Genomic DNA, 27,879 nt, shown 5'->3' on the forward strand with positions numbered 1-27,879 from the left:
TATTTTTATTATTATAAATATATGTCTTCTGTTTTACTTTTTTCAATTTTTATTTTAGAATTGCATGTAGGTTTGTTACAAAGGTATACTGTATGATGCTGAGGTTTGGAACCTGAATGAATCCGTAACCCAAGTAGTGAGCATAGTAGGCCAATAGGTAGTTTATTTCAACCCTTAGCACCCTCTCTCCCACTCCTCTCTTGTATTCCCCAGTATCTGTTGTTCCCATTTTTATGTCCATGTTTACCCAATGTTTAGTTCCCACTTATAAGTGAGAACACGGGGTATTTGGTTTTCTGTTTCTTCATTAGTTCACTTAGGATAATGGTTTCCAGCTGCATCTATGTTGCAGCAGAGGACACTATTTCATTCTTTTTGATGGTTGCATAGTATTCCATGGTATATATGTACCACTTTTGCTTTATCCAGTCCACCATTGATGGGCACTTGGGTTGATTTCATGTCTTTACTATTGTGAATAGCACTGAAATGAATACATAGGTGTATGTGTCTTTTTGGTAGAATAATTTATTTTCCTTTGGATATATACCTACTAGTGGGACTGCTGGGTTGAACAGTAAGTTCAGCTATCACTTCCTTGAGAAATCTCCAAATTGCTCTCCACAGTGGCTGAACTGATTTACATTCCCATTAATTGATTAAGTGTTCCCTTTTCTCCTTGGCCTCACCAACATCTGTTTTTTTTGTTTTTGTTTTTGTTTTTTTGGCTTTTTAACAAAAGCTGATTACTGTGAGATGATATTTCTTTGTGGTTTTGATTTACATTTCTCTGATTGGTGATGATGAGCATTTTTTCATATGTTAGTTGGCATCTCGTATGTCTTCTTTTAAGAGATATCTGTTCATGTCCTTTGCCCCTTTTTTTAATGGTTTGTTTGTTTTTTGGTTTTTGGTTTTTTTGTTTTGTTTTGTTTTGTTTTTGTTGATTTTGCGTGTTGATTTGTTTAAGTTCCTTATAGATTCTGGATATTAGACCTTTGACAGATGCACAGTTTGTGAATATTTTATCACTTTCTATAGGTTGTCTGTTTACTCCCTTGAGAGTTTCTTTTGCTGTGTAGAAGTTCTCTAGTTTAATTAGGTCTCATTTGTCAATTTTTTTTTGTTGCAATTGCTTTTGAAGACTTGGCCATACATTTTTTGCCAAGGTCTGGGACATCTTTTTAAGAGCATTAATCCTATTCATGAAGGCAGAGCCTTGATCGCCCCCCAAAGGCTCCACCTCCTACTATAATCACAGTGGTGATCAAGTGTCAACATATGAATTTGGGGGAACACAAGCATTCAGACCATAGTACATACTAAGTGTTATTTCTCTGTGAAAGTGTAGAATTAGTACATGGATAGACACATGGTGAGTACGCAAACTGTTGTAGTCTTTGTAAAGCAATTTGATAATATATTTCAGGAGCATTCATGCAGGCAATTCCAATCCCAGAAAAAGATCAGATATGTAGAGCAAACATAAGTGCAAAGTTGTTTATTACAAATAGTGTAACAATAAAAACTGAACACCAATTTATTATCTCCCTGTGAGTGTGGTTATCAAATAATGGTGCATTCATATAAGAAAATATTATACAGTTTTAACATTTTAGGACAATTTTAATTACATAATGATAAATGGAAAAATAAAACAGGATCAATTAATTGATTAAAGCCCTGTCTTTTACAAAGAGTATTACAAGTAGTTTATAAGGATTCATAAATTTACTCTGAGAGAAAAAATATAGGTGGAGGTACAGAAATGAATTCAGAACAAGGATCACAGAACAAATTTCCAGACTGCAAATACACTTTTTGCTGAGGAGCCACATCTCTTTTTTTTTCTTTTTTTTTTTTTGAGACGGAGTCTCGCTCTGTTGCCCAGGCTGGAGTGCAGTGGCCGGATCTCAGCTCACTGCAAGCTCCGCCTCCCGGGTTTACGCCATTCTCCTGCCTCAGCCTCCCGAGTAGCTGGGACTACAGGCGCCCACCACCTTGCCCAGCTAGTTTTTTGTATTTTTTAGTAGAGACAGGGTTTCACTGGGTTAGCCAGGATGATCTCGATCTCCTGACCTTGTGATCCGCCCATCTCGGCCTCCCAAAGTGCTGGGATTACAGGCTTGAGCCACCGCGCCTGGCCAAGGAGCCACATCTCTTATTCTATACTTTAAAAAGAAAATCAGATCAATAGTTACATAGGTCAGTCCCACCCACAGCATATAAACAATGACTTATGTAGGAGAAATGTTCATTTTTAGTGCCAAAATTAGCAAGAAATATGTCAGTAGGATCCTCATAATAGAACATTGTGTAATGGGATAAGCAACATCCTCTACAAAGAACTTCATGAGACAATAATGAGTTTCAGTGCCCTCTTTTAATATTTATATATGGCTAATTATATGACATTGACATTATTGCAAAACATATTTATTAAAATTGTTTTTCCACGGGCATTTATAATTTGGTTCTTACAGCAGATTTTTGCTAATGTAGGGGAATTGAGGAATATTTTCTATGTTTTAGGATACCTGTAAGAACAGATGTGCCCTGTAAGCAGTTATCTCCAAATCAAGTTCTTGATAACTATTGGCTGACAATAAAATATCGTCCAAAGTTTATAAAATGTGACTCTACTTATCCCTTTATAAAATGTATGTATTTTTGCATAAAACACACCAATGTATAAACAGACTGAAGAAATCGTTAAAAAAGATTTCTACTGCCAAAAGACTCTATGAGGTGCTGGGTCTTTCAGAAGTCTTAACAGGAGTGTTATACTCACACCCATCATTTGACTTTTTCCTTTAAGCTATGTTTTCCTGTCAGCACCCTTGATTTCCTATGGCCATTTCCTACATTGAGACTCTTTGACCAGTTAGACATATTGTCTTAGGGCTGACGGAGTTTCTCAAAATTCTACAAAATGAAACAGTTTCTTTTTTAGGTCACGTTGCTCTTGCACTACCTTAACATATGCACAAATAAAATAAGCCAATTAATACATTCAGCATTTGGCTTGAAAACCTCCTTAGCCAGGGCCACAAGTTCACCAGGAATGTTCTCTATGTTCCAAGTTACTGCAGTCGATAGCCTTGTTAATTTTTCCAGCACTGTTTAATAAGCATTTACCTTTCTCTAGCCTCTGATAGCAATTATTTTCACTGTTCGCCAAGCTGTTAGTAATAGTTTCCTCACTGGCTGTGCAGACTCTGCCTGGTTCCAATACCAATACCCAAACCATATTTTAGATTTTTGTTGCAGCAGCACCCAATTTCTAGTACCAATGACTGTTTGAGGTATCTATTGCTTCATACCAAATCAATCCAAATGTTTTTAGTTTAAAACAACTTTTTCAGATTCTGCACGTGGGCAATGCTCGGCAGAAAGGCTCTGTCTCTGTTCCACTTGGTATTGGATGCTGCAATTTAGGGCAGCTGCCGTATCCTAGAGAGATTTACTGACAAAACAGGTGCCTAAGTTGGGTTGGGTAGAATAGCCAATGACTGTTTGAGTCTCTTGCTTTCTCTTCTCAGTCTTGTATCCTTCAGGGCTCCTCCCTATAGCTGATAGTTGAAACTCTACAACATGGCTCAGGACTGAAAGACAGTAAGGGTGGAAGCTACAAGACCTTTAAGGGGTAGGCCCAGAACTGATGCGATGTCATATCCACTGCATACGCTTTGTCAATGGCAAATCACGAGACCAAATCAGCTTAAAAAGGAGAGAAAGCTGACTCTACTTCTTGATAGAAGTAATGTTATGGATATATAAGGATGAGAGAAATTATCAACAGTCACCTTTGTGAACAATCTACCTTATTCATTCATTCAACAAATAATTTAGGAATGTTAACTATGTCTTAGACACTGTTCTAGATGAAAGAGACAAGGTGCATTCTCTTCTGGGGTTTGCATTACGAGTCATAGGCAGATAAACAATAAACAGCAAATATATAAATAATTTTGAAAAGTAATGAGGGTGACATGCTAATATGCTAGTGAGTAAAGTGGTGGAGATACCCCGTCTCCTTCCTGAGGACGTAACATTTGAGCTGGGACTTGAATGACAAGAGGCCTGTTTACCTACCCTGTGGTGGAGGTATAACAGGCATGTTGCAGGTAGAGGAAAAGCAAGTGCAAAGTCCTAGAGACAGGAACAGCTTAGCTTGTTTGAAGAACATAAAGAAGGCCATTGGTGGGCCAGATGTAGTGGCTTATGCCTGTAATCCCAGCACTTTGGGAGGCCGAAGTGGGAGGATCCCTTAAGGCTAGGAGTTCCAGACCTGACTGGACAATAAAGTGAGACTGTCTCTACAAAAAAAAAAAAAAATTAAAAAATTAGCTGTCTAAAAAATTAGAATTACACCAGTAATTCTAGCAACTTAGGAGGCTGAGGCAGGAGGATCACTTGAGCCCAGAAGTTTGAGGCTGCAATGAGTCATGATCATACTGCTGGCACTTCAGCCTGGATGGCAGAGCAAGACCCTGTCTCTAAAAAAATTTTTTTTAAATTAAATATAAAAGAAAGGAGGTCACTATGACAGGAATGCAGTGAGTGATGATGAATAGTGTCCACGGAGGTTGATTCTGTATGGCCTGGCAGATTATAATAATTTCTTTTTCTTTTCTTTTTTTTAAAAAATTTTTTAAATTTTTATTTTTATTTTTTTGACAGAGTCTCCCTCTATCGCCCAGAATGGAGTGCAGTGGCACAATCTCAGCTCACTGAAACCTCTGTCTCCTGGGTTCAAGCGATTCTCCTGCCTCAGCCTCCCAAGTGACTGAGATTACAGGTGCATGCCACCATACTTGGCTAATTTTTGTATTTTTTTTTTTTAGTAGAGACAGGGATTCTCCATGTTGGCTAGGCTGGTCTCGAACTCCTGACCTCAGGTGATCCACCCGCCTCAGCTTCCCAAAGTGTTGGGATTACAGGTGTGAACCACCACACCTGGCCTATAATAAGAAATTTAGTTCTTATTCTAAGTGAAATGGAAATCTGTTAAAATATTTTTAGCAAGTAAATGAAATAATTTTATTTACATGTTAAAAAGGTCACTCTGGCAACTGAAATATCCTTTTGATAAATTGTCAAGCTTGAATCCCTTTGTCTCCAGTGGCAGATATGCAAATTCCTGGATTCTGTTGATTAGAAGAAGGAGTTCCCAGATCCATGAATGGTGAGGTAATAAGAAGAGAGTGACATATTTGTGGCAAAATGTAATTGTGAGTTACATGGGGAGGGGAAAGAAAATCCATAATTTCCCAGAGGATGGTGAGGTTATTTTCAGAAACTTGTCCAAGCAGAATGTTCTGCCCCTATGTGGCTTTATGAAGTTAATTGGCTGTTTGATATTTCACATGGTCAAGTCCTAGCTCAGCTTTAGTCATTGGGATGTGGAGACAAACTGCCAGGGAACGTTCTTTAGTTCAAGTTTATCTCACCCAGGTTCTTTAATCCTTCCCCTGTTGTTTTCGATGTTTTGTACCTATCTGCTCTCTTCTGAAGAGCATCTGTCTTCTTAAATATGCCTGTGGTTTTGAAGCTATGGATTTGTCTGGGGTCCATAGCCTCAAAATGATAAAAATACAGACTGTGCATAATGTTTTGAATAGACATTAAGTTGTAAATACAGAAATGTTTCCTTGTGAAACATTTTAAAGAGTAAGAATGAATGAATATTTTCCCTGTTTATTCTAATAATGCTAATTTCTCAACAAAGAGTCAATAGGATTCAGGTTTTGTCTTTATTTGTTAAAATATATTTATTAAAACCTAGAAAGAAGTTCCCACAAGTATTCTGCAAAGATAATCTCTAGTCACTGACACTGTATCTCTAATGGTAAATGCTGAAATTTAATTTTTAAAGTGAACTTTAAAAATAACATTTTAAAAATCATAGTTATTAAGTTTAATTTGAATATTATTTAATTTAATACCATAGTTATTAAGTTTAATCTGAATATTATTAAAGTTATATTTTGATTATAACATTTTATGTACAATTTAGAATATGGAAGAATACAAGAAGGAAATACGAATGTTTTAAAATTCACCGCTCCATAGAGCTCTTGCTATACATAGCAGATAAATAAATAGATAAGCAGAGATTTAGATGTGTCAAAATTCAGCTATGTATAAAAGGTATTGGAATCATACAACTTCTACATCTTGTCTTTTCTCCTTCACATTAAATCATGGACATTTTCCCATGTCATTAAGTAGTTTTCACTGTGTGTGATCTTAAGGACTATATAATGTATGATCTTAAGGACCATATAATAATTCATCGTATCAGTGCATTGATTTCTTTAATTCTGGCCCTTTTGTTTTCAATGTTTTGCACATATCTGTCCTCAGCTAGAGAGCATGTATTCATACATCTGCCTATGCTTTGGAAGCTATGGATCTATTTGGGATTTGGAAGATAATGTTTCACCTTTAAATGAGAAGAAAACACTTTGTCCTGTGTGAGGGCAAAAAAGAAAAGATGGTGTGAGAAAAAGTCATTTGAAATTCATATGCTGTGGGAATTTAGAGTAGTTGTGAGTGCATGGATGAGCCTTTATTAAGCCATGGACTTTCTGCTCTTCTTTAATTATATTGTATGCTCTTTTTTCCAGTTCTGAAGTTCAAGTTTGAGACTTTTATATAGGCATGACTCATTGTTCCTACAGTTATGACATATTCCCACATACTCCTTGGGCAGTGAATTTTGTGAGAAAGGGCATTCTCATTGACCTGAAAGAAGTTGTATTCTTTCAGTTCCTGTCAACTGTAAAAGCAAACAAACAAAAGAAAACAGATATCACAGTTTCTAACCATTCTTTATTCTTTCTATTTAGGAAGGATAACAAATTAAAATATAACTTTTTATATTAAACTTTCAAGTTTTGAGGGGACAAAAATGAAATCCAGAATGTGTAAAATCAAATTAGATACTGAATGTTATTTTGTTACCAAAGTCCTCCAGATGGTATCAGCTGTTCAAGAAGACACATTTTGGAAGCGTTGGGAAGGTAGGGTCAAGAATGGCAGTGTGGTCGCCATCCTAGCATTAACTGCTGGGCAACAGAATAACTATGCTCTTACAACACAGTGTTCAGGAGCAAGGACAGAGGCTTCATGAAGCCAGGAATTTTACACATTCTGTCCAAGAATCCTGAAAACAACTGCTGTCTGAGGTACCCCAGCTGCCCACCCATGTACTCAGTTCACACTTCCCTTGTCCCTCCTTCTCCTATTCTCCCCTTTCGCTTATTTTTCAAATTTGTTTTGGTGACTAAATAAACTGCAAGTCCACAGAGATAAAATGAAAAAATAAAAGCCTAAAACTTAGGAGACAGAAAAGCCAGACATATTTTAATTTAATCCTCTGGGAAGGAATTTAGGTCTGGGGATTACTGAACTGAGTTACGAAAAAGTGAACTTGAAAGTGGGGAGTACTACAGACACAGTAGAGATTCTCCAGTATTAGTATGTGTAAGAATGACTTTGAGAAATATCTTAAGATTCAGATACCCAGACCCCACTTTGCTCTCGTTCTGATTTAAATGGTTGGAGAATGCCTAGGAATCTGCATTGTAAACAAATCCACAGGTGATTTTTTTTTTTTTTTTAATCTGCCTGTGCTGCCCAGGGGCAGGAACCATGTCCTCCTAGTCATGGACTTATCCTCTGCACCCAGTACAAAGGCTGGCAGAGAGCAGGCACCAGGTCAGGGCAGAGGGAGACTCATAGGCACTAGTGCAATTATTATAAGCATAAAGATGTTGAAATGAGGAGAGTGTCCAATGTGAAGGGGGGAATGAGATCTGGATTCCAAGGGAAGACAGGAGAAGGTGTGGTAAGGAGAAGGAAATAAGCCCGTCCCCCAGGGCAAAAAGCTGGGGCCAGTGAAGCGACAGAGATCACTCTGACTGAGAGTTGGTTACGGGGATCAGAGGAAAGGAAGAGGAGACAGTGGAGGGCTGTGAAATCTGGTCTGTCCAGTCTAGACTCTTGTTTTTGACATAGCATATGTGCACTTTGCGATCAGAGATTGGGAAACCCATTTGACCACCACTGCATTAAAACAAATGAGCAGCCCCAAACATATCAAGAAAAAAAGATGTTTTGTTTGGGGCAGAAAAATCCATCATTTGCTGCGGCAAATTAAAACACAGGAGGTAGTTAGTAGATAAAATGTTCATTCTTTAAGGAAGGATAATAACTTTATCAATAATAACCTACCTTGTGCTGGATACTATCCTGATTATTTCATTTAATCCTCAACTTCCTGAAGGTTCTATCTAAGATTACTCTGTTTATTCCCTTCAAAGCATTTGATCGCCTTTAGTAGTTATCTTGTTTGTTTCTTTACTGCTTATCATCTGCCTTGCCCATGGCAATTTAAACTCCTTGAGGGCAGGATCCTTAACACTCCTCTCTGAGCACAACACCAGGCGTATAGTATGCACCAAATATTTATCAAGAGAATATCCTAATACCTACTTGTTGCAAATGAAGATCCTTGCTCATGCTTGCTTCAACAACACATATACTAAAATTGGAAGATCTTTGCTCATTTTAATTTGTTCTACCCTAGTATTTAAAATGCTTGAGTGTTTGCACTGAGGCAGTGCTACACATTCTCATGGCTTTGCTGTTGCTGTTCCAGTAGTAGAAGGGCTGCTCTCAGCCCAGAGCCCAGATCTCTTTCTAAACAGCAGAACCTGTCCCTTTTCTGTTTTAAAATCCAAGTCCCTATATATGACTATTTGAATAATCCCATGCTCTCCTCGCCCACCCCGCCACCCTCTCCATGTACACCTTTCCCTTTGGGAGAGCTTAACAAATTCACCCAACTCCCCTTCCTTGTGGAGTTTTCCATGATCCCTGTAATATTTTCCTTGGGTTGCCATAAAAAAGCATTGCAAACTGGGTAGCTGAAAACAACAACAACAACAAAAAACAATAACTTATTATCTCATATTTCTGGAAGCTGAAAATCCAAATCAAGATGTCAGCAGAGCCATGCTCTCTCTGAAGGATTTAGGGAAGTATCTGTTTCATGCCTTTCTCTTAACTTCTGATATTTGCCAACACCCTTGTTGTTCCTTGGCTTGTAGCTACATAACTCCAACCTCTGTCCCCATCTCCACATGGCATTCGTCTCCCCAGGTAATTCTTATTGCACGGTCCTAAAACCATAACTTGGGAAATACCAGCTGGACTATCAGCTGCAGGAGTGTATGGTAAAGGATATAGATCATTAGAATTGATGTAACTCTGTTTCTTATATATGAAATGGGAACACAACATCACACCATTACTGGGAGCAACATATCAGTTCTGACAGGGCTAGGCAAGCCATATGCTATTGTGAGATAAACTATTTTCTGGGGTATAGAGTTGATGTGTAAAATACATGATTTCCTTCCTGCTGAATAGGGCCTGAAGTTTCAAGACAGCCTGAAAGGTACACTCCTCCCTTTTTACACTTTAATCCATGCAAAAACTCAAACTCTGAAGATTTCAGTAGCAAACTGTACAGTTATAGAGCATCAATATCATAGTGTATATAAAAGATCTAAGGGCAGGGCTTGATGGAAGAGAGTGGAGAAAGCAAGTGGTAGCTTGAGGGCATGTGAACCAGTAAACGGGAGGAATTTACATTCTTAAAGAGTTGGAAAAGCAAAGAACTGCCTCCCAAGAATTTGCCTAAGGCAAGCCCTGTGTGTGTAGATGGTGAACAGGCTACCTATTTTCAGCACACTAAATGATTTTCTGAAGTCAAGGAGAGGGGCTAGTCCCTAAAGTCCTGAATAGCTGTTTACTTATAGTAACTCTTAACGTTCCTATTTTTTAGTATTTCTCAAACTTCTCTCATTCACATACTACCCTCGTTACCGTGGTGGTGGGGAGGTGGGGACAGGATCCTTGCTCCCAGAGCTCCCAAGATGGTGGTGGACCGCTTCCAAGATGGTGGCAAGCCTCCTGTTCTCTGACCTGGGGTTTTCGGCCTCACAGATTCCAAAGAATGGAATCTTGGGCCATGCCGTGAGTGTTATAGCTCTATTAAAGGCCGTGGGTCACGGAAGAGAACCGTGGAATCCAGTGACTAGTGTTCAGCTTAATTAGGAGGAACCTGGGCACTTAGACAATGCAGGAACAAGGGCAAGCCTTAGCGCGACTGGGAGCAGCAATGGGCACCTCCGCTGGATCAGCAGCACAGTGGACACTCTAGCGGGATGGAAGTTAGCGGTGGGTCTGCGACCACGGCAAACAGCAGTGGTGGATGGTGAGCGAAAGCTCAGCTCAAGCGGTAACCAACACCGACCAGAAGAGAGTGCAGTTGCAAGATTTAATGGAGTGAAAACAGAGCTCCCATACAAAGGGAGGGGACCCAAAGAGGGTAGCTGTTGCTGGCTCCAATGTCAGGGTTTATATCCCTGTCATTGTCTCTCCCCCTGTGCTCTCAGGTGATAGATGATTGGCTATTTCTTTAACTCCTGTTTTTGCCTAATTAGCATTTTACTGAGCTCTCTTTACTACCTGATTGGTCAGGTGTGAGCTAAGTTGCAAGCCCCTGTTTAAAGGTGGATGCGGTCACCTTCCCAGCTAGGCTTAGGGATTCTTAGTCGGCCTAGGAAATTTAGCTAGTCCTGTCTCTCACCCTCATGGTTTTAGCCATTTTCGTATAATGCCTGCACTAGGTTTATTGATATTTTTCTTTAAATGTATTCCAGTTTTCTTTATCAGTTTTGTGGTAAAAGGGAATTTATATATTATTGTTCTTTGAAAACCAGCACTACTTACATAAACACAAGGTCAATGTAACATAAGCACAATGACAACAAGAACATGTTATTAAATGTCCCTTGACACGGCTGCTTTCTGAAGATGCTGACCCTAAGGCCCTCTGTTGATTTGATGAAAATGGGATTGGCATGTGCTGGTACCATTTTAACATGCCTCTTTTTCCCAAACGATGCTTCCTCTTTGATGTAGTCAGGAGAATTGAAAGAGAATCAAGAAAGAATTGGTGTTTCTGCTAAGTTATTTCATGTCAATATCCTGTTTCTGTGGCATCTTGCATTACTTGGAATAACCCACACTTTGGGAAATACAGTCAAGTCATCTTTGCTAACACTGGGAGGCCTCTTTCCTTTAAATGCTTGCCTTCTTCTCTAATTTGAACAAAGAGTAACTCACAAGAGTTCCATGAAACTGCTTTATAAACACACCAAGGTCTGAAAAACAACAGGCTTTAAGGAAAAATATCTCATATGTGAGAAATACCTCCGTGAATGGGTATTAACTAAATATTTTATGTGGGACAGGGTGTAAACTAAAAATCTGTCATGTTGCATCGTGTTTTACTCTGTGATATATCTAAAAAGCCCATGCATCTAGAATTGGGAGTATGAGCTTTGCTTTCCTTTCAATTTTTCTTTGCAGAATTTCGGCTCACTTCCACTGAAACCCAATGGGTTATAAATAAAAGTGCCCAATTAACCAAGAGGTTTTTCAGTATTTGGCATATCTATCAGTTGGTGTTTGTCTACTTATTTGCAAGAACGTAGTGTAGAAGTTAAAAAGTTCAGTCTTCCGTGACAGAAAGATGTGGGACTAAATCTGCCACTTACTACCCATGTTAATGAAACAAAACTGGTTACCTAACTTCTCAAAACTAATTTCCTCATATAAAATAGAAACCATAATGTCTAATCTCACAGGGTTGTTGTATTCATTCACTTAAAAATAAAACAAAATGGAACAAAAATACCTGGAATATGTAAGTGAAATTGCACAGGCCCTGGCATGCTATAGGCACTTTTTATTGTCATTTTAAGTATGATGATGGGGATAATAATGGTATGGATTATTCTGACTAACATTTGATGGTAGAAGGAAAAATAATATTCTCGAATCTATGTGATACAGAGACTAGTATTTCACCAGAAACTCCTCTGTATGTTTAATCCAGGAAGTCTTCATTTATGGTTTGAAACCTCTAAGAAATTTCTACTGAAAATAAGTAAGATACTTATAAGATTTTATGTTATGAAAGTGTGTTTTTTTCTGTGTTTTATGACTCAGATTGAAAATTTTCTTGCATGAAAACATATCCGTTAAATTCATGTTTTTGAAATAAAGGGAATCATGTTTTACATATCATATGTCACCCATTTCAAGGGTACAATCCATTGATTTTTAGCAAATTTACCAAGTCATGCAACCATTACCATAAATCAGTTTGAGGACATTTTATCACCCCAGTAAGATTTCTTTTGCACATTTACTGTTATCCCCAGCTCCTCTTCCTTCCCAAGCAGCCACTAATCTGATTTCTGTCTCTATAGATTTTTCCTTTTCTGGAAATTCTTATAAATGGAATCATTCACTATTCTTTTGCATCCAGCTTTCACTTAGCATAATGCTTTTGAGGTTCATCTGTTAAGGGAAAGGGATCCAGATCCAGACCCTAAGAGAGGGTTCTTGAATCTCTTGCAAGAAAGAATTCAGGACGAATCCATAGGGTAAAGTGAAAGCAAGTTTATTAGGAAAGTAATGGAATAAAAAGAATGGCTACTCCATAGACAGAGCAGTCCCGAGGGCTGATTTTTATGGTTATTTCTTGATGATATACTAAACAAGCAATGGACTATTCATGCCTCCCCTTTTAAGACAATATAGGGTAACTTGCTGACATTGCCATGGCATCTGTAAACTGTCATGGCGCTGGTGGGAGTGTAGCAGTGAGGACAACCAGAGGTCAGTCTCATTGCCATCTTGGTTTTGGTGGGGTTTGGCCGGCCTCTTTACTGCAATCTGTTTTATCAGCAGGGTCTTTATGACCTGTATCTTGTGCTGACTTCTCATATCTTATCCTGTGACTTAGAATACCTTAACCATCTGGGAATGCAGTCCAGTAAGTCTCAGCCTTATTTTACCCAGCCCCTATTCTAGATGGAGTTGCTCTGGTTCACATGCCTCTGACACATCCATGTCATAACATGTATCAGTAGTTTGTTCCTTTTTATTGAAGAGTAGAATTTCATTTTGTGGATATACTACATTTTGTTTCTTCATCTGTCAGTTGGTAGACATTGATGTTGTTCCTACTTTTGGGCTATTATCAATAAGATTTCTGTGATTCATGTACAAGTTTTTGTGTAGAGATATGTTTAATTTCTTTTAGGACTATTCCTAGAAGTGGAATTGCTGGGTCATATCCATGTTTAACATTTGAGGAACCGTTAAACTGTTTTCCCAAAAGGCTGAACCATCTGATATTTCCAACAGCAATGTATGAGGGTTATGATTTTTTATTCTACCTGGGTATGAAATGGCCTTTTATTTTAGTTTTTGATATGCAATTTCCAAGTGACTATTGATGTTGAACCTTTTTTTCCACGTGCTTATGAGGTATTCTTTACTTTTTATGAGCCATTCTAAAAAGTAACTAGAGGCTTAGTTACTGAATCTCTAACTCATAGTGTAAGACAGAAATTAAAAGTATTTTCTGGTGTATCCAGTTGAGTCAGCAAGTTATTGCCAAAATCAATCAAGTCCGCACAAAACTTGTTCCTTCTCTAAATACTTCAACAATCTTATAGTCCAACATGCAAGTATTCTTAACATATTGGACTCGATGATACCACCCTTATCATTAATATGTATATATAAATTGAGGGGAACAGATAAAAAGTTTTAAAAGAATCCAAGTTACTCTTTAGAAGGCATATGGTTTTAAAATATTTGATTTTTCTGATTATTTTGGTAATTAATGTTAAGGAAATGGTTACAAAGTCTCTAAGGAATTAATAGTAATGTTCTGGGAATATCAGTTTAGGGTTGAGATAAACATCTATGCTATCGTGGGAACACACATTTACATACCCAAGAGGACATCACTGTGGATATTCATTGAATACTGTGTTCATAAAGTAAAACACATAGAACTAGAAGATGAACTCAAAGAAGGTAGAGGGTTTTGTGAACCTTAATTATCTTTTTTATCTCTAATGTCTGATATAATGTAGGCATTTGAATATAGAATACTGTCTGATATAATGTAGGCATTCAATAAATATTCAAAGAATAAGTCAATACTAGGAGTATATTTTGAATGTCATTGTTGAATGAAAAACTGCCCATATTTCTGATATCTCAGGAAGTAGAAAAGTCAAGTGCTTGTTTCTATAGATTACAATTTAGGAAGCTTGAAAATTATTATGCTGAAAAATAATTTCTAAACTTCTGTTGGAATTTAGCTTTTGTCAAGTAAGGCAAAATGCCTGCCTGGGTCAGTGTACAAAGTCATAGTCCCATTTATGAATGGGTTCAAAATTTCATAAAAAACCACAGTTCTAAGTCAGGACCAGTACCTTTATTTGTTTTCTGCTCCTGTAATGTTGTCGTGAATATCGATGCACTATACTTCCAAAGTAAACTAGATTTTGATTTATAACAAAGCAATAGTAACAAAAACCAAACCAGAATAAAACAAAAATACTTGCCTCTTCTCAATTAAATTTGTTTCATCAATCTTTCTTTCCTCACTCTGAACTCTCTTACAAAGTAGTCCAAACAGAAAACACTAATATAAGAAACATCTGACGTGTAATGACAAAGGATCCCTTCTAGCAAAGCTCATGACTGCGTTTTAATGTGGGAGCCACAGGAAAGACATAACTGGATTCTTTTAAAGCTTTTTATGTGTTCCCCTTGATTTATACATACATATTAATAAACTAGGATGGTATCGTCCAGTCCAATACAGTAAGAATACTTCCATGTTGGAATAAAAGATTGCTGAAGTATTCAGAGAAGGGACAAGTTTTGTGTGAACTTGAATGATTTTGGCAATAACTTGTTGACTCAACTGGATATACCAGAAAATCTTTTTAATTTCCCTGTTACAATACGAGTTAGAGATTCAGCTGTGTAAAAACTAGGCCTCTAGTTACTCATCTCTTGCATGAAGCACAAGGATTTGTTTACTTTATTTATTTTTATTGGAAGAAAATATATTTTCTAGAAAAGAATATATGTGTTTTTCATTGTTTATCCCCGAATTAGATAATCATAATTTTCTTGTAGTGAATATGGCAGGAAATGAGTGACATGCAGTAAGGTCATTGTTGGGGACACATTAATAAGTTACTTTCTAGCCTTCATTAGCTAGAAAAGTATTTGCGATGTTTGGCTATATTTTATTTTTTATTTTAAAATGGAAATATTAAAGTATATATAATATGGCTTTTAAATGCTGTTAGAGAATACACACACACACACGCACACATGCACGCACACACACACACATTTAAGCATAAAGGTACCCCTCAGCATGAAAACACCAACAATGCTTCTCTTGGGAAGTCCTTGGTTACATAATCTAAAGTCTCTCCAATTATGAGAAAAATTGTTGAATGTATTATGAAGATTACATTTCCTTTGTTTCTTCTGAAATTCCATCTGCAGAGCTTAATGAAGGGAAAAAGATGTAGGCAGGCAAAATACAATGGCGAAGTAACTAAATACAGCCAAAACTTTCTATTTTTGCTATGCCAAGTTCATTAACATTTTGCCAAAACTTTTAAGACCATATGAAACTGAAATTACAACCCATTGCACTTCAAGTCCTAGGTTCAACTGAAGCAAGAAAGTGCCGTGTGAGGAAGTCTCAGGCATATATTAATATATTTACTAATAATGAAAAGATACTGCTTCATTATGACTCCCAATCTAAATCTAGAATGCCTGTGTTTATTAAAAGTCTTAAGCAAACTAATTACTTTGTCCACTGATAACTACAGATACTCTGTGGGATCTCAAGGCTTTAGCTTTCTCCTGGGACAAGTATAGACAAATGCAATGAAGATCTACTGACACTGAGAAGAGAACAACATCCCACAGGAGATTTGATTGATTTTCTTCATACCATAAAACTGTTTGGATATGTTTACAATAATTCTACAATGAACAAAATATATATGTATCTGTATGTTTGTACATTTTTGTGTGTAATATGTGTATGCACACACATTTACAATAGAATCTCTGTAGTTTGCAAGCAAACTATCATATCTTTATCATTGTTTATTTCAAATGTCAATACTTGTTCTAAATAATTATATAGATCATTGATATGACTAGGATTTTAGTTTAATAGAAAAGTCTTTGTGGGCTCGTTGACTTTAGATTTAATCGCTTTGGGAGAAAGTTAATGGTTTTTTTTTGTAATTTGGGGAAATATTAGTGTCATTTGCAGTATGAGATGTATTGTGTGCATTTGAATGTTACTTCTAAGCTAAATTTGGATATAAGATTGAATCTTGGGTCTAAAATCAGTAAAGCTGGAGGGACATATTGAGTCATCTTAATAGCTGTGTTGATTTATTTTGTAACGGACAGCACTTAAGGTTTTAATTAGGTTTTGTGCTTGTTGCAGCTGAATGCATATGTTGTACAAAGTAGCCTGTTTAAAAGAATTTCATACTGATGTAATTATTGCTTTAAGGAAACTTTTCTGAATGTTCTACATCAAGCCTTGTAAGTGTCTCGATCCTGCTAACTTTTCTTTTTTGGTTAAAACACCTTGGTACTGTAATAGAAAATGTCAGAATTTATTTTTATTCTTTAGTCTAAATTTTTAATTTACATAGACACATTAGAATATGTCTAATTCTAAAGTGAATTGATTCTCTCAAACATATTCAAACTAAATGACAACAACTCTAATGACTAATTTATAAAATAAGTGTGTGTTTTTTGTGGCATACATATTTGTTTATTTATGCTTAAACAATTGCCCTTTGCATTCAAATCGTATTCAAAAGCTATACAACAATTCATTTTGTTTGTTATTTATATTTAGTACTGATGTTTACCACTTGTATGTGTTTTTTAAGGGAGTTAGAGGTAGGAGGACAGTCTTGATATCGGGAAAACCAGTTAATATGATATTGTGTTAGTGGAGGTGAGTAATACAAACTAGAACTTAAGCAGTGTCACTAAGAGTGCCAAAGAAGGCATGGATTCATAAGCTATTATGTCAGAATATATATGAACCAGGCATTCGTGTTTTTTTTTTAACTTCCCAGGTAATTCCAACATACTGCTCAGTCAGAGAATCACCAATCGCTGTCAGATTTAGAGTCTTGGGAACAGTCAAATTTAGTTTGACTTTTAGGTTTCTTGCTTGTTTGTGTAAATGGTGATGCCATTCATTGTGAAAAAAAAAAAAAATCCTAAAGAGGAACAATTTTACACAAGGGGAGATTTTTCTGTTGTTGCCAGTCAATTTTGTTCATGTGAAGTTCAAATATGTATGAAACATCTAAGAATTCAGTGGAAAGGTCTGATACAGAGATAGATGTTATGTAGTCTTGTAGCAAAGTGATAGTGGAACTCATGGATTAATCCAAAGAGTGTGCAGGTCATCCAGGAAAACAATACCACTTAGAGGCCAGCAGAGGAAGAGCTAACTAGTAAGGAATGGTGGTCAGAGAAGAGGGAAGGAGGTGGAAGGGAAAGGCAAGTAAGGTGTCAAAGAAACATTGAAATAGAGACTTACTCATGGGAAATATTAGTCAGAAATAGAAAATGAATAAATATCCATAATTTTTTTCAGTTAGGGAGTTAGCTATCTTCTTTTTGAGGAGTCTATTGTTTAGAAGCACCAAACTCGGATTGCTCAATGTCATCTCTGTTTTACAGCTATACTACAAGGTGTTTTATATTTATTTATTTATTATTATCTTATATATGTAAAGAGAGTGATTTGTGTACGTGTGTGTGTGTGTGTACTCACATGCACGTGCTTGCACATATGGGATGCTGGAGTCAATGTACATTAAATGGTCAAATATTATTTTTACACGATAATCTAGCATTGAAAGGGAGAAGTCTCTACACACATGCCTCTATACACAGAAGTAATTCTAGAGGGAGGAAAGAAAAGATCGATGTGACAGTTTGGTAAAGCTGGGCACTGTATTAGTCTGTTTTCATGCTGCTGATAAAGACATAACCGAGACTGCGCAATTTACGAAAGAAAGAGGTTTCATGGAGAACTCACAGTTCCATATGGCTGGGGAAGCCTCACAATCATGGCAGAAGGCAAGGAGGAGCAAGTCACATCTTACGTGGATGGCAGCAGGCAAAGAGAGAGCTTGTGCAGGCAGACTCCCCATTTTTAAAACCGTCAGATCTCATGAGACCCATTCACTATCATGAGAGCAGCACAGGAAAGACCCACCCCCATGATTTGATCATCTCCCACTGGGTCCCTCCCACAACACGCAGGAATTATGAGAGCTACAAATGAGATTTGGGTGGGGACACAGGGCCAAACCATATCAGGCACTATGGCCCCACAAACATTCTTTCCACCACGTCTTCCACTGGGGAATACTGGAGAGAGAAATACGTAACTAGTAGGCTCCTACGGATGCTAGAAGTGTCCGGATTTAAACTGGTGACCATTACACATTGGAACTTCCTCCTTTCTTTGGAGTTTTCCACTCCAAATCCATGTTCTGTATCAGTGTTTCTCAATATTGGCTGCATAAGAGAATAAGAGATCAATGCCAAAGCTTTAACCCAGATCAATTATACTGGAATGTATAAAAACTAGTCAACAATTATTAGAAAACGTTTTCAGTTAATTCCAGGGTGCAGCCAAGGTTGTGAATCTTTGTGTTCTGTATCACATTGGTTTATCTGACAGTGTTTCCATAAATTCACATTAACTGAAAGCATGTTTCTGTTTTTGCAATAACATTTCATAACCTAGTACTCTGACAGTACCATCAACAGTTTTATAGACAAGCTCACCAAAAGTAGACTTGGAGGTTGTTTCAGTCAATTCAAACTGTCGTAATAAAATACTGTAGACTGGTAGCTTAAACAACAGAAACTTCTTATTTCACAGTTCCGGAAACTGGAAATCTAAGATCAGGGTGTTAATATGGTTGTGCTCTGGTGAAGGCTGTCTTCTTGTCTTGCAGATAACTGTCTTCTGACTGGATTCTTGGACAAGAGGAGAAAGAAAGAGCAAGCTCTTTAGTGTCTCATTTTATAAAAGCCCTAATCCCATCAGGCCAGGGCCCCCCCCCTCATCAAACCGTAATTACCTCCCAGAGCTGTAACTCCAAGTACCATTACATTAGAAGTTAGGGCTTTGATGTACGAAGAGGATAGGGGGATATTCAGACCATAGCAGGTATCATGCAGTTCTCTGCCATCAGCAGCTTTAAACCAGGAGAATTCTACTGGGACAAGCACTAGTTCAATGTAGTCCAGCACTTAGCCTGGAGGTGAAACAGTCCTTTGGTTTTGTATATAATTCAGTGGTGACATTTATGTAGCTGTGCAATAAGCCATGACAGGTTTAACTAGATTCTAGTTTCACTGCTGAAAAGTGCATCAGTTTTGACAGATACATAAAAAAATAAGTTTCAACGGAACCAGACTCTTTAAAGAGATGTTGAATTTAGTCTGGAGCTGCTTAGTATCTTTGGAATTGCTTTTCTGTGTCTTGGTGAACTCAGCAGGCAAAGCAGAGTATTGCTTAAGCAAGACCATTTGGTGGTAGCATTCATGTTGGAAGTACTGCCAAATGCTTTCAGTCTCATGGGTGTTCTCCCTGGAGGCTGATGGATATGACATTATTATTTTTTAATTCTAAGTGAATTTTAGATCATCTCATTGTGCTTGTTGCAGATAAGTTCACAATATCTTTAATAACTTCCTGTGTAGGTGCATTGCAAATTCATTCTATTCAGTTAAACCAAGGGATTATACTGTATTCTCTGCATAGTATTCAGAGTGAAAAATTCCCATTTCTAATTTTGAGACGTAAATGTTACAAGGTTTTGTCTATGTAATATTATACTTGTAATTATGGTGGCATTTGGATTTATCAGTGTGTGTAAGTATGTTTATGAGGAAAGGAGGAATGGAGATGGACGATGAGCAAGGAGGGATTCTTGTCAGACTCCTTTATCCTTGTTCAGATTAATAAGAGGCCTATATTGCACCTAGGTGTTAAGTAGGACAGATAATTTCCAGGAAATATAAAGAACATTCTTCAGATCACATGCTTGGCAGGAACTCAGCAGTTAGAATATACAGAAAGTGTTATGAAGTAGAGAAAAATGAGGCATGGTATGGAAAAGTGAGAAATATAAACTCAAAGGAAGAAAGAAGAGTCTATGTTGTTCATTTATTTTTCACCTACCATGTAGCATGAGGCTGTGCACATCACAGGTGTTCAGAAACTGCTTGGTGAGTGAATGAGTGATCGCGGAAGGATCAAAGTAGACCGATGAGAATACAAAATTAGGTCAATCATAGGAAGCCTCATGGAATTCTCCCTTTAAGTTTGTAAAAAAGCAATAACCAAGAGGAAACAGGATTCAGACATAAAGTCCAAGTACAATATAAGATGTGAACAAAACCTATACGTTGCTCAATTAAGGGACATATGCTACAAAGCTCCTCCTAGTCTGATAGCTCTTTCACTCAGATCTTTGGGTGTATCTCATGCTGCCTTTTTCCTACCTCTGGATATAACGTGCTTGATTACATATCTTACCTTCTGAAAAGGCTCTACTACCAGCTGAGTGAAAGGGACTTGAGTCTGTATAATGACTTTATATTAGCAAATAGTTTTGAACTTCTACCGTCAAAAGACAGAATTACAACAAATCTAGTTTTGCAGATCTTCATAGACTTATTTTGTGATTCTAGAATCTAGCAGCAGTTTGGGACAAAATGGTTCAGAATGTTCCACCCTACCACATGTGCAGGTTATATTTACAGGACGAGAAAAAGAAGTAACCTACGGAAAACAGAAGTGAGGTACAGAGACAGCCCCATTACATGGTTTACATCTCATACATGGTTTGAACAGCTGCCTGTGATTGACTGAAACTGAGCTGTTTATTCCTCGTTAGGCTTTCACTTTGTTTCTGGTACTGAGTTAGGTTGCAATTAGGAACTTGTAGGGAGGACTCCTTGGGCGAATTTCAATTTTATTTAACATACCAGAGAGCATGACTCTAAAGCACCTCGTATCTCAGTGATTAGCCAAAAGTAATTTTTGTCTGTGTAGTTTCCTGTTGAAGTATCCCAAATGGGGTTAATAGCAGAACCTACTCATGGGCCTTCAGTGAGGCCCTGATGTGTGCAGATGTGTTGTTGTTATTAGGTGAAGAATTTTTATCATCCATTGGATATAGACTTTTGCCACAATGCAATCACTTCACTTCACTTTGGTGAAGACTGAGATGTATTTCTCTGAGACAAAGATGGCACTTTCTTTTAGGTACACTGGGCAATTAGCACATAATATTGATATCTAATTAATTGGTTACACATATTAAAGTAGATATTAATTTGGCAAAGTAGTGGATTTTCAATAGGAGATAGAAGGCTAGAGAGTGAGATTGACAGGGTTGCTCTTTTGTAGACTGAACATACAAAGATATTTTTCAGAGAAGCACCAGATTTCCCCATTGTAATGGGTAGCCTGACAATTAGGGCATGTGACTGAGAACCTCTTAAAGTGAATCAGAACTGGAAAAATATGTTAGATTCTGTCCAGAAATGATTATTTTCTTCAGTGAGAAAGGACAAAGCAAAAATGAAAACTCTAGAAAAATGCTGAAGTCTCTATTTCTACAGGGTAACCTGAGTTTAATAAAGCCAAAAAAAGAGAGTCATAAATTTTTAAATTTTAGCCTTTAAGCAAAAGTTAATAACCCTTGTTAATCAAAAAATATATATAAATTGTTCATTTTTTTCTTCATCATTTCTATATAATTAGCTGTGCTCATATATACTATAATGTTAGAAAGCTCCTGTAATGTATCACTTCTGGGAAGAAATAAAATAATCATCCCACTCCACCTTTTACCTTGATTCATGTCTCAAATATTTCTATTCTTGGAACATTACTGCAGCTTTGGAGCTAAGACAATTGCTGGTAGAGGAAGAATGATTCTGTGGCCCTTCATCCTTCACAATTTTTACACCATCCCATTGTCTAACTTTGCAATCTCGCCATCTAGTGTTCAAAGATTCTCAATACCATAGTTTATAAAGTGCTTCACTTCATTAAAAGCAAAAACAGTAGAGTAAGTGCTAAGGAAGTTACCTTAAAAACAGTGTGTTTGGGAACAGTCAATGTAATAAATAGATCATCAATGAAACTTTAAAGCAGATTTCTTGTTAAATACGTTTCTTGTTTATCATTATTGTCTCATTTATTTATAGTATTTATTTATAACTATTTGATATCTTCTGTTTATATAGTCATGAAATTATATATAACATACTCTGTATATTGAAATATATACTTATTTATTTTATATTTTATTTTTATACTCTTCTATCTTTGTACTACTTGTAACTAACAAAATTGTCATTGACTCTGAAGGCAAACAAATCTGAGTCACGATGATAGATTGGGTTAGAGGGGAATCAAAAGGAATTAGTGTATTGGAATATTTGACTGCTATGCCTATCCTGCCCCAGGCTGTGTTTTTTTTTACTACTAATGACTGTCCCTTCGAGGGGTAGATATAGCAAGAAAAACACAGAAGGCTCTGATGCACATGAAATACGGTGGCTTGTCAGAAAACAAACAAAAATACTAGTGTCTTCCTTGTCTTACCATTGAGACTATTTTAGGTATGTCTTTTAAAAATGATTTTTTTGGAATTTAGTTTTAGGAATTAATGAGTTGATTGCAGTTTTCAAGACGTCCTGGAAACATGATTTCTATTTTCTTTACAAGGTTTTAAGATAACCTCTTCTGTAGTGTTTATCAGTTCAGAATTTTAGAAAGAAAAATATGTATTTATTTAATTATCAAGAAGATACAATTAACTAGTTAAAACAAGCCCTTTCAGATAACCTCCATCATTTTAACATCTATAAAACAGTTAACAATATGCCTGTTCTGAGAGACTCCAATGTCAAAATGGAAAACCTCAGCCCTTACCCTGAAGGAGGCGAAGTCCTATGGTCCATGAGGTTACTGCCTACTGCTCAGACCTTACCTATGTCCATTCTGCGCTCTGACCTTCTTAGCCTTTGTCAATTCTGCAAGGACAGGAGACTTCCTCCCACTTTAGGCTGTTTTTCTCCCTTGCTTTGATCAGAAATGCCTTCTTCTGTCCTTAGACACCCTTCAGATCTTGGCTCAAACATCATTTTCTCAGAGAAGCCCTCAAAACCCTGTCTTGAGGGTTTTGCAATAATAAAAAAGATGGTATGCAATAATTTTCCATATTTCCACTCACCTTATTTTGTAATCACATAATTGTCTTATTATCAGCTTAATATCTGCTGTCTTGACTAGACTACAAGTCGTGAGCAGGCTGGAATAATACCTCTTTTATTTAAACCCCTAAGGTCCTAGCCCCTGTGTTTCCTATAATATCCATTAGGAGTAGATGTGCAGTAAATAGCTGATGAAATCAACCCATGGGATTTCACAGGTTTGAAACTGAGAACTGAGAAGCCCATTGTCTCAGCTCATATAATTTCGTAAAGTTGGCTCTGCTTCCATGTCACCACTGGGATAAGAGAATATTCACTGAGGCAGGAGACACCACTGCCTGCATCCCAACTTTTCAGAGCACACCTCTCTGAAGTGACAGGACATGTCACTTCCTGCAGCACAGCTTGGGAGTGAGGTAAAGAATTCCCTGGATTGTTCGCTACCACTCTTCTCAGTTCACAGGAATCAACTCTCCTTTCACACTTTTGCTTATTCTCCCCGGAGATACAAAAACAAAACGACTTCCCCCACACAAATAAAAACTCTATTCTTCCTGTCTTTGCTATCATCTATCTTCATGGATTAATAGGAAATATAAGATACGGAAGATAAAATATAAATTAATATTTTAGTAAGTTATTTAGTAAGTTATCTTGCCACTCACACTCAGCAGAGGATACAAATAAATTATTCAAGTTATGTAAAGGACATTAAGTTTTTATTGTTTATTTTCATAGCATTTCTCTTCTTTTCTAGAACACTCTAAGGATTCCCAGCTATCTTAGAATATTAGACAAACAATTATGCTTTGAATCAATCATTTTCAAAATGAACTCTGTTAAAAATTTATGGCATGTCACACTAAGCTTCGAGTATCTATAGGCAAACACCAACACTTTCTCAAAAATGAGTCCAACATTTTGAGAGATGAGCGGGAATTTAGTAATTCATTTTGATATTGAATATACGCATACACCCATCTATAGATTTGGTATTTTTAGTAAATTTTATTACAGTATATTTTATTTCAGATCTAATATATTCTCATTATTTTCTTAAGTTAACACCTTTGCTTACCATCAAATACACAAAAAGAAAAATGGTTGAATGTTCAAACTACACTGAGGATTCTTTAATTTTTTTAATTTTTATGGGTATGTAGTCAGTGTGTATATTTATGGGGTATATGAGATATTGTGATACAGGCCTATAATGTGTAATAATCACATCGGGGTAAATGGGCTGTGTATCATCTCACACATTCATCATTTCTTTGTGTTATAAACATTCTAATTATACTGTTTTAGTTATTTTTAAATGTACAATAAATTATTGTTGACTGCAGTCACCCTGTTGTGCTATCAAATACTAGATCTTATACATTCTACCTTGCTATATTTTGTACCCATTAACCATCCCCACTCCCACCCCACCCACACACACATACACTTATCCCTCCCAGCCTCTGTTAGCCATCATTCCACCTTTACACTGAGGATTCTATAGATCTTTCTAGGCCTTCTTCTCCCCACCTAATAGGCATCACATAAATGAGTGCTCTCTAAAAACTGGGTTGATTCATTCAATTGCCAACTTGGATGGAATTCTAACTCTTGGACTCTTGAAAAAAATAAATAGAATGGTATGAAGTTTACTCCAAAGAATATCTTCACACTTCTATCTCCACAGCAACACAGATGTACACACGGTGGCATCACTTCTTAAGCTGTACCTCCGAGAACTTCCAGAACCAGTTATTCCTTATGCGAAATATGAAGATTTTTTGTCATGTGCCAAACTGCTCAGCAAGGAAGAGGAAGCGGTAAGTTGATGCATTTGTTTCCAAATAAGCTTTCGTTTGGAATTTTTATGTGTGTTCTTAGTCTTAAATCTGTAAATTTCCATTGCCCTATCCCAGTGTGTTGGGGTCCGCGTGTTTCCTAAACAAAGGAATGAACACACAAGACAACACAAGACAAGACAAACATGGCGGCCGCCCCGAAAGACACGCTCCGCTTTATTTTATACAGTCGTTTGTGGATTGTTACCAAGTCACAAGACACATTGTTGTTTTTCTGACCTTTCCCTGACTTTCTGGATTTTCAAGATGTTTACACATAAACAAGCCCCCAGGGTCTGCCGTTTGCAGCTGGCTTCTATCGGGAACGCCCTGCTTCCTTTGCAAGAGCAGGACTTATCTGGAATGCCCTGCTTCATTTGCAAGAGCAGGACTTATCGGGAACCTCTGGTTTGTGAGCAGAGCACGTAGTCCTCTACACCAGTGTTATTCTCCACTATCCTTTGTATTGACCTCACACACATTGAGACTTTCCAAATACAGCTCAAGTACCATTTCTGATTCCCTCTCTGATCAAAAAAAGAAATATGGCCGAATAAATTAAATCAGCACAACTTGCCACTTTATTTCCCTAAATGGTAAATGCAATGCTATGTCAGGCCACACATCACACAAAAAAAGTGACTGCTGTGTCTCATAATCTTTTAATTGTGTAAACCCAAACCACTTCAAACAGTGGCTTGTATACAAAATCCTACCTACTGCTGTTTCTTTAAACAGATTGGTAAGGTATAATTTTTATACTATACAATTGCCCATTTAAAATGTATGATTCAGTGTTTTTTAGTATATTCTCAGAGTTGTGCAACTCTGAGATATTACATTATCACCAAAATCTAATTTTAGAATATTTGCAATATTTTTACTGCCTCAAAATAAACCTCATACCCTCTCTTAATTCTGCTTTTTCCCCAGTTCTTGGCAACTACTAATCTGTTTTCTGTCCCTATAGATTTGCCTATTCTGGACATTCCTTATAAATGGAATCATTCAATGTATGTGTGTGTGTGCACGCGCGCGTGCACGATTGGCTTCTTTCACTGTTTTCAAAGTTTACTCATGTTGTGCCACTTATCAGTATTTCATTCATTTTAATTCTAAACAATATTCCATTATTCATCCATTCATCGGACAGACCTGTGGGGTTTTTTTATTTCATTATTTGGCCATTATGAATAATATTGTTGTGAACATCCATGTACAAAGTTTTGCATGGACCTATGTTTTTATTTCTCTTGAGTGTATACCTAGAAGGTAGAATTGTTGGGCCATATGTAACTCTGTGTTTTTCAAAAGGCCTCCAGCATTTTACATTCCCATCAGCAATGAGTGCAGATTCTGATTTCTTCAAATCTTTGCCATCATTTGTTACCTGTCTTTTTTATCCTAGCCATCCTAACATGAGTTAAGTCGTCTCATTGAAGGTTGAATGACATTTCCCTGATGGCTAATGATGCTGAACATCTTTTCATATACTTATTGGATATTAGTATATTTTCTTTGGAGAAATATCTATTCCGATTATTTCCCCATTTTCAATTGGGTTATTTGCCTTATTATTAATAGTATTGAGTTGTAAGAGTTTATATAGTTTAGATATATGTCCCTTATAAATATGATTTTTAAGTATTTTCTCACATTCTGTGCATTGTCTCTTCATTTTATTGATGGTGTCCTTTGAAACACAAAAGTTGTACATTTTGATGAAATCAAATTTATCTATTTTTAATCATTTGTGGTTTTGTGTCATATCTAAGAAGACTTTGCTTAATACAAGGTCACAAAGAGTTACTCCTATATTTTCTTCTAAGACTTCTATAGCTTTAGCTTTTACATTTAGAACTATGATTCACTTTGAGTTCATTTTTGTTTTTGGTGTGAAGAAAGGAACAAACTTAATTCTTCTTCGTGTGGATATACAATTGCCCCAGCACCATTTGTTAAAAGACTATTCTTTCCCCCATTAGATTTTCTTGGCACTCATGTCAAAAACTGCTGCCTATATATATATATATATATATTTTTTGAGATGTATTCTCACTCTGTCAGCCAGGCTCGAGCGCAGTGGCGCGATCTCAGCTCACTGCAAGCTCCGCCTCCTGGGTTCGCTATTCTCCTGCCTCAGCCTCCCAAGTAGCTGGGACGCCACCACTCCCAGCTAAAAATTTTTTTTTAATATATATATTTTTAGTAGAGATAGGGTTTCACCCTGTTAGCCAGCATGGTCTTGATCTCCTGACCTCATGATCATCCCACCTCAGCCTCCCAAAGTGCTGGGATTACAGGCATGAGCCACCGCACCCGGCCTAACTGCTGCCTGTTTTTATAAATGCAGTTTTATTCCATTTGTTAAATAATATTGTCTGTGGCTGCTTTTGCACTATAACAGAAGAGTTGAGTGGTTGCAAACAGACCATTTGTCCCATAAAGCCTCAAATATTTACTATCTGGATCTTTATGGGCAGAAGAAGAAAGCAAATTACATTATCTATTGGCTTTTCTGGTATCATTTACATTTTAGGGGAAGTCATACAATGAGAAGAACCAAATAAATTAGTCCCTTGTGAAATTTCCAGAAAGATCACGTTTTTCAATTATCCTCCCTCCCCAAATGATGTATCCTAAATATGACCAGCTCTGAGAGACTTTCGTCAGTAGATGTGTTTATCTATGATCTACACATGCTAAAACTGGGAGGGATGCTCACTACATAGTTTACTTTTCTTCA

At 36.9% G+C, this 27,879-nt stretch overlaps 1 protein-coding gene across 5 annotated transcripts in view; it reads left to right on the forward strand.

Annotated features, from left to right (window-relative positions):
• The window catches only part of ARHGAP24 (Rho GTPase activating protein 24), a 539,142-nt gene that overhangs the window by 484,622 nt on the left and 26,641 nt on the right, over positions 1 to 27,879 (forward strand). For all 5 annotated transcript variants that reach the window (XM_011951777.1, XM_011951776.1, XM_011951780.1 and 2 more), the window contains one exon: positions 24,983 to 25,115. In XM_011951777.1, coding sequence (XP_011807167.1) covers positions 24,983 to 25,115 — 133 coding nt within the window. The remainder of the gene's footprint in view (positions 1 to 24,982; positions 25,116 to 27,879) is intronic.

The sequence above is a fragment of the Colobus angolensis genome, unplaced genomic scaffold, assembly GCF_000951035.1.
Source record: "Colobus angolensis palliatus isolate OR3802 unplaced genomic scaffold, Cang.pa_1.0 Scaffold328, whole genome shotgun sequence".
Taxonomy (NCBI): domain Eukaryota; kingdom Metazoa; phylum Chordata; class Mammalia; order Primates; family Cercopithecidae; genus Colobus; species Colobus angolensis.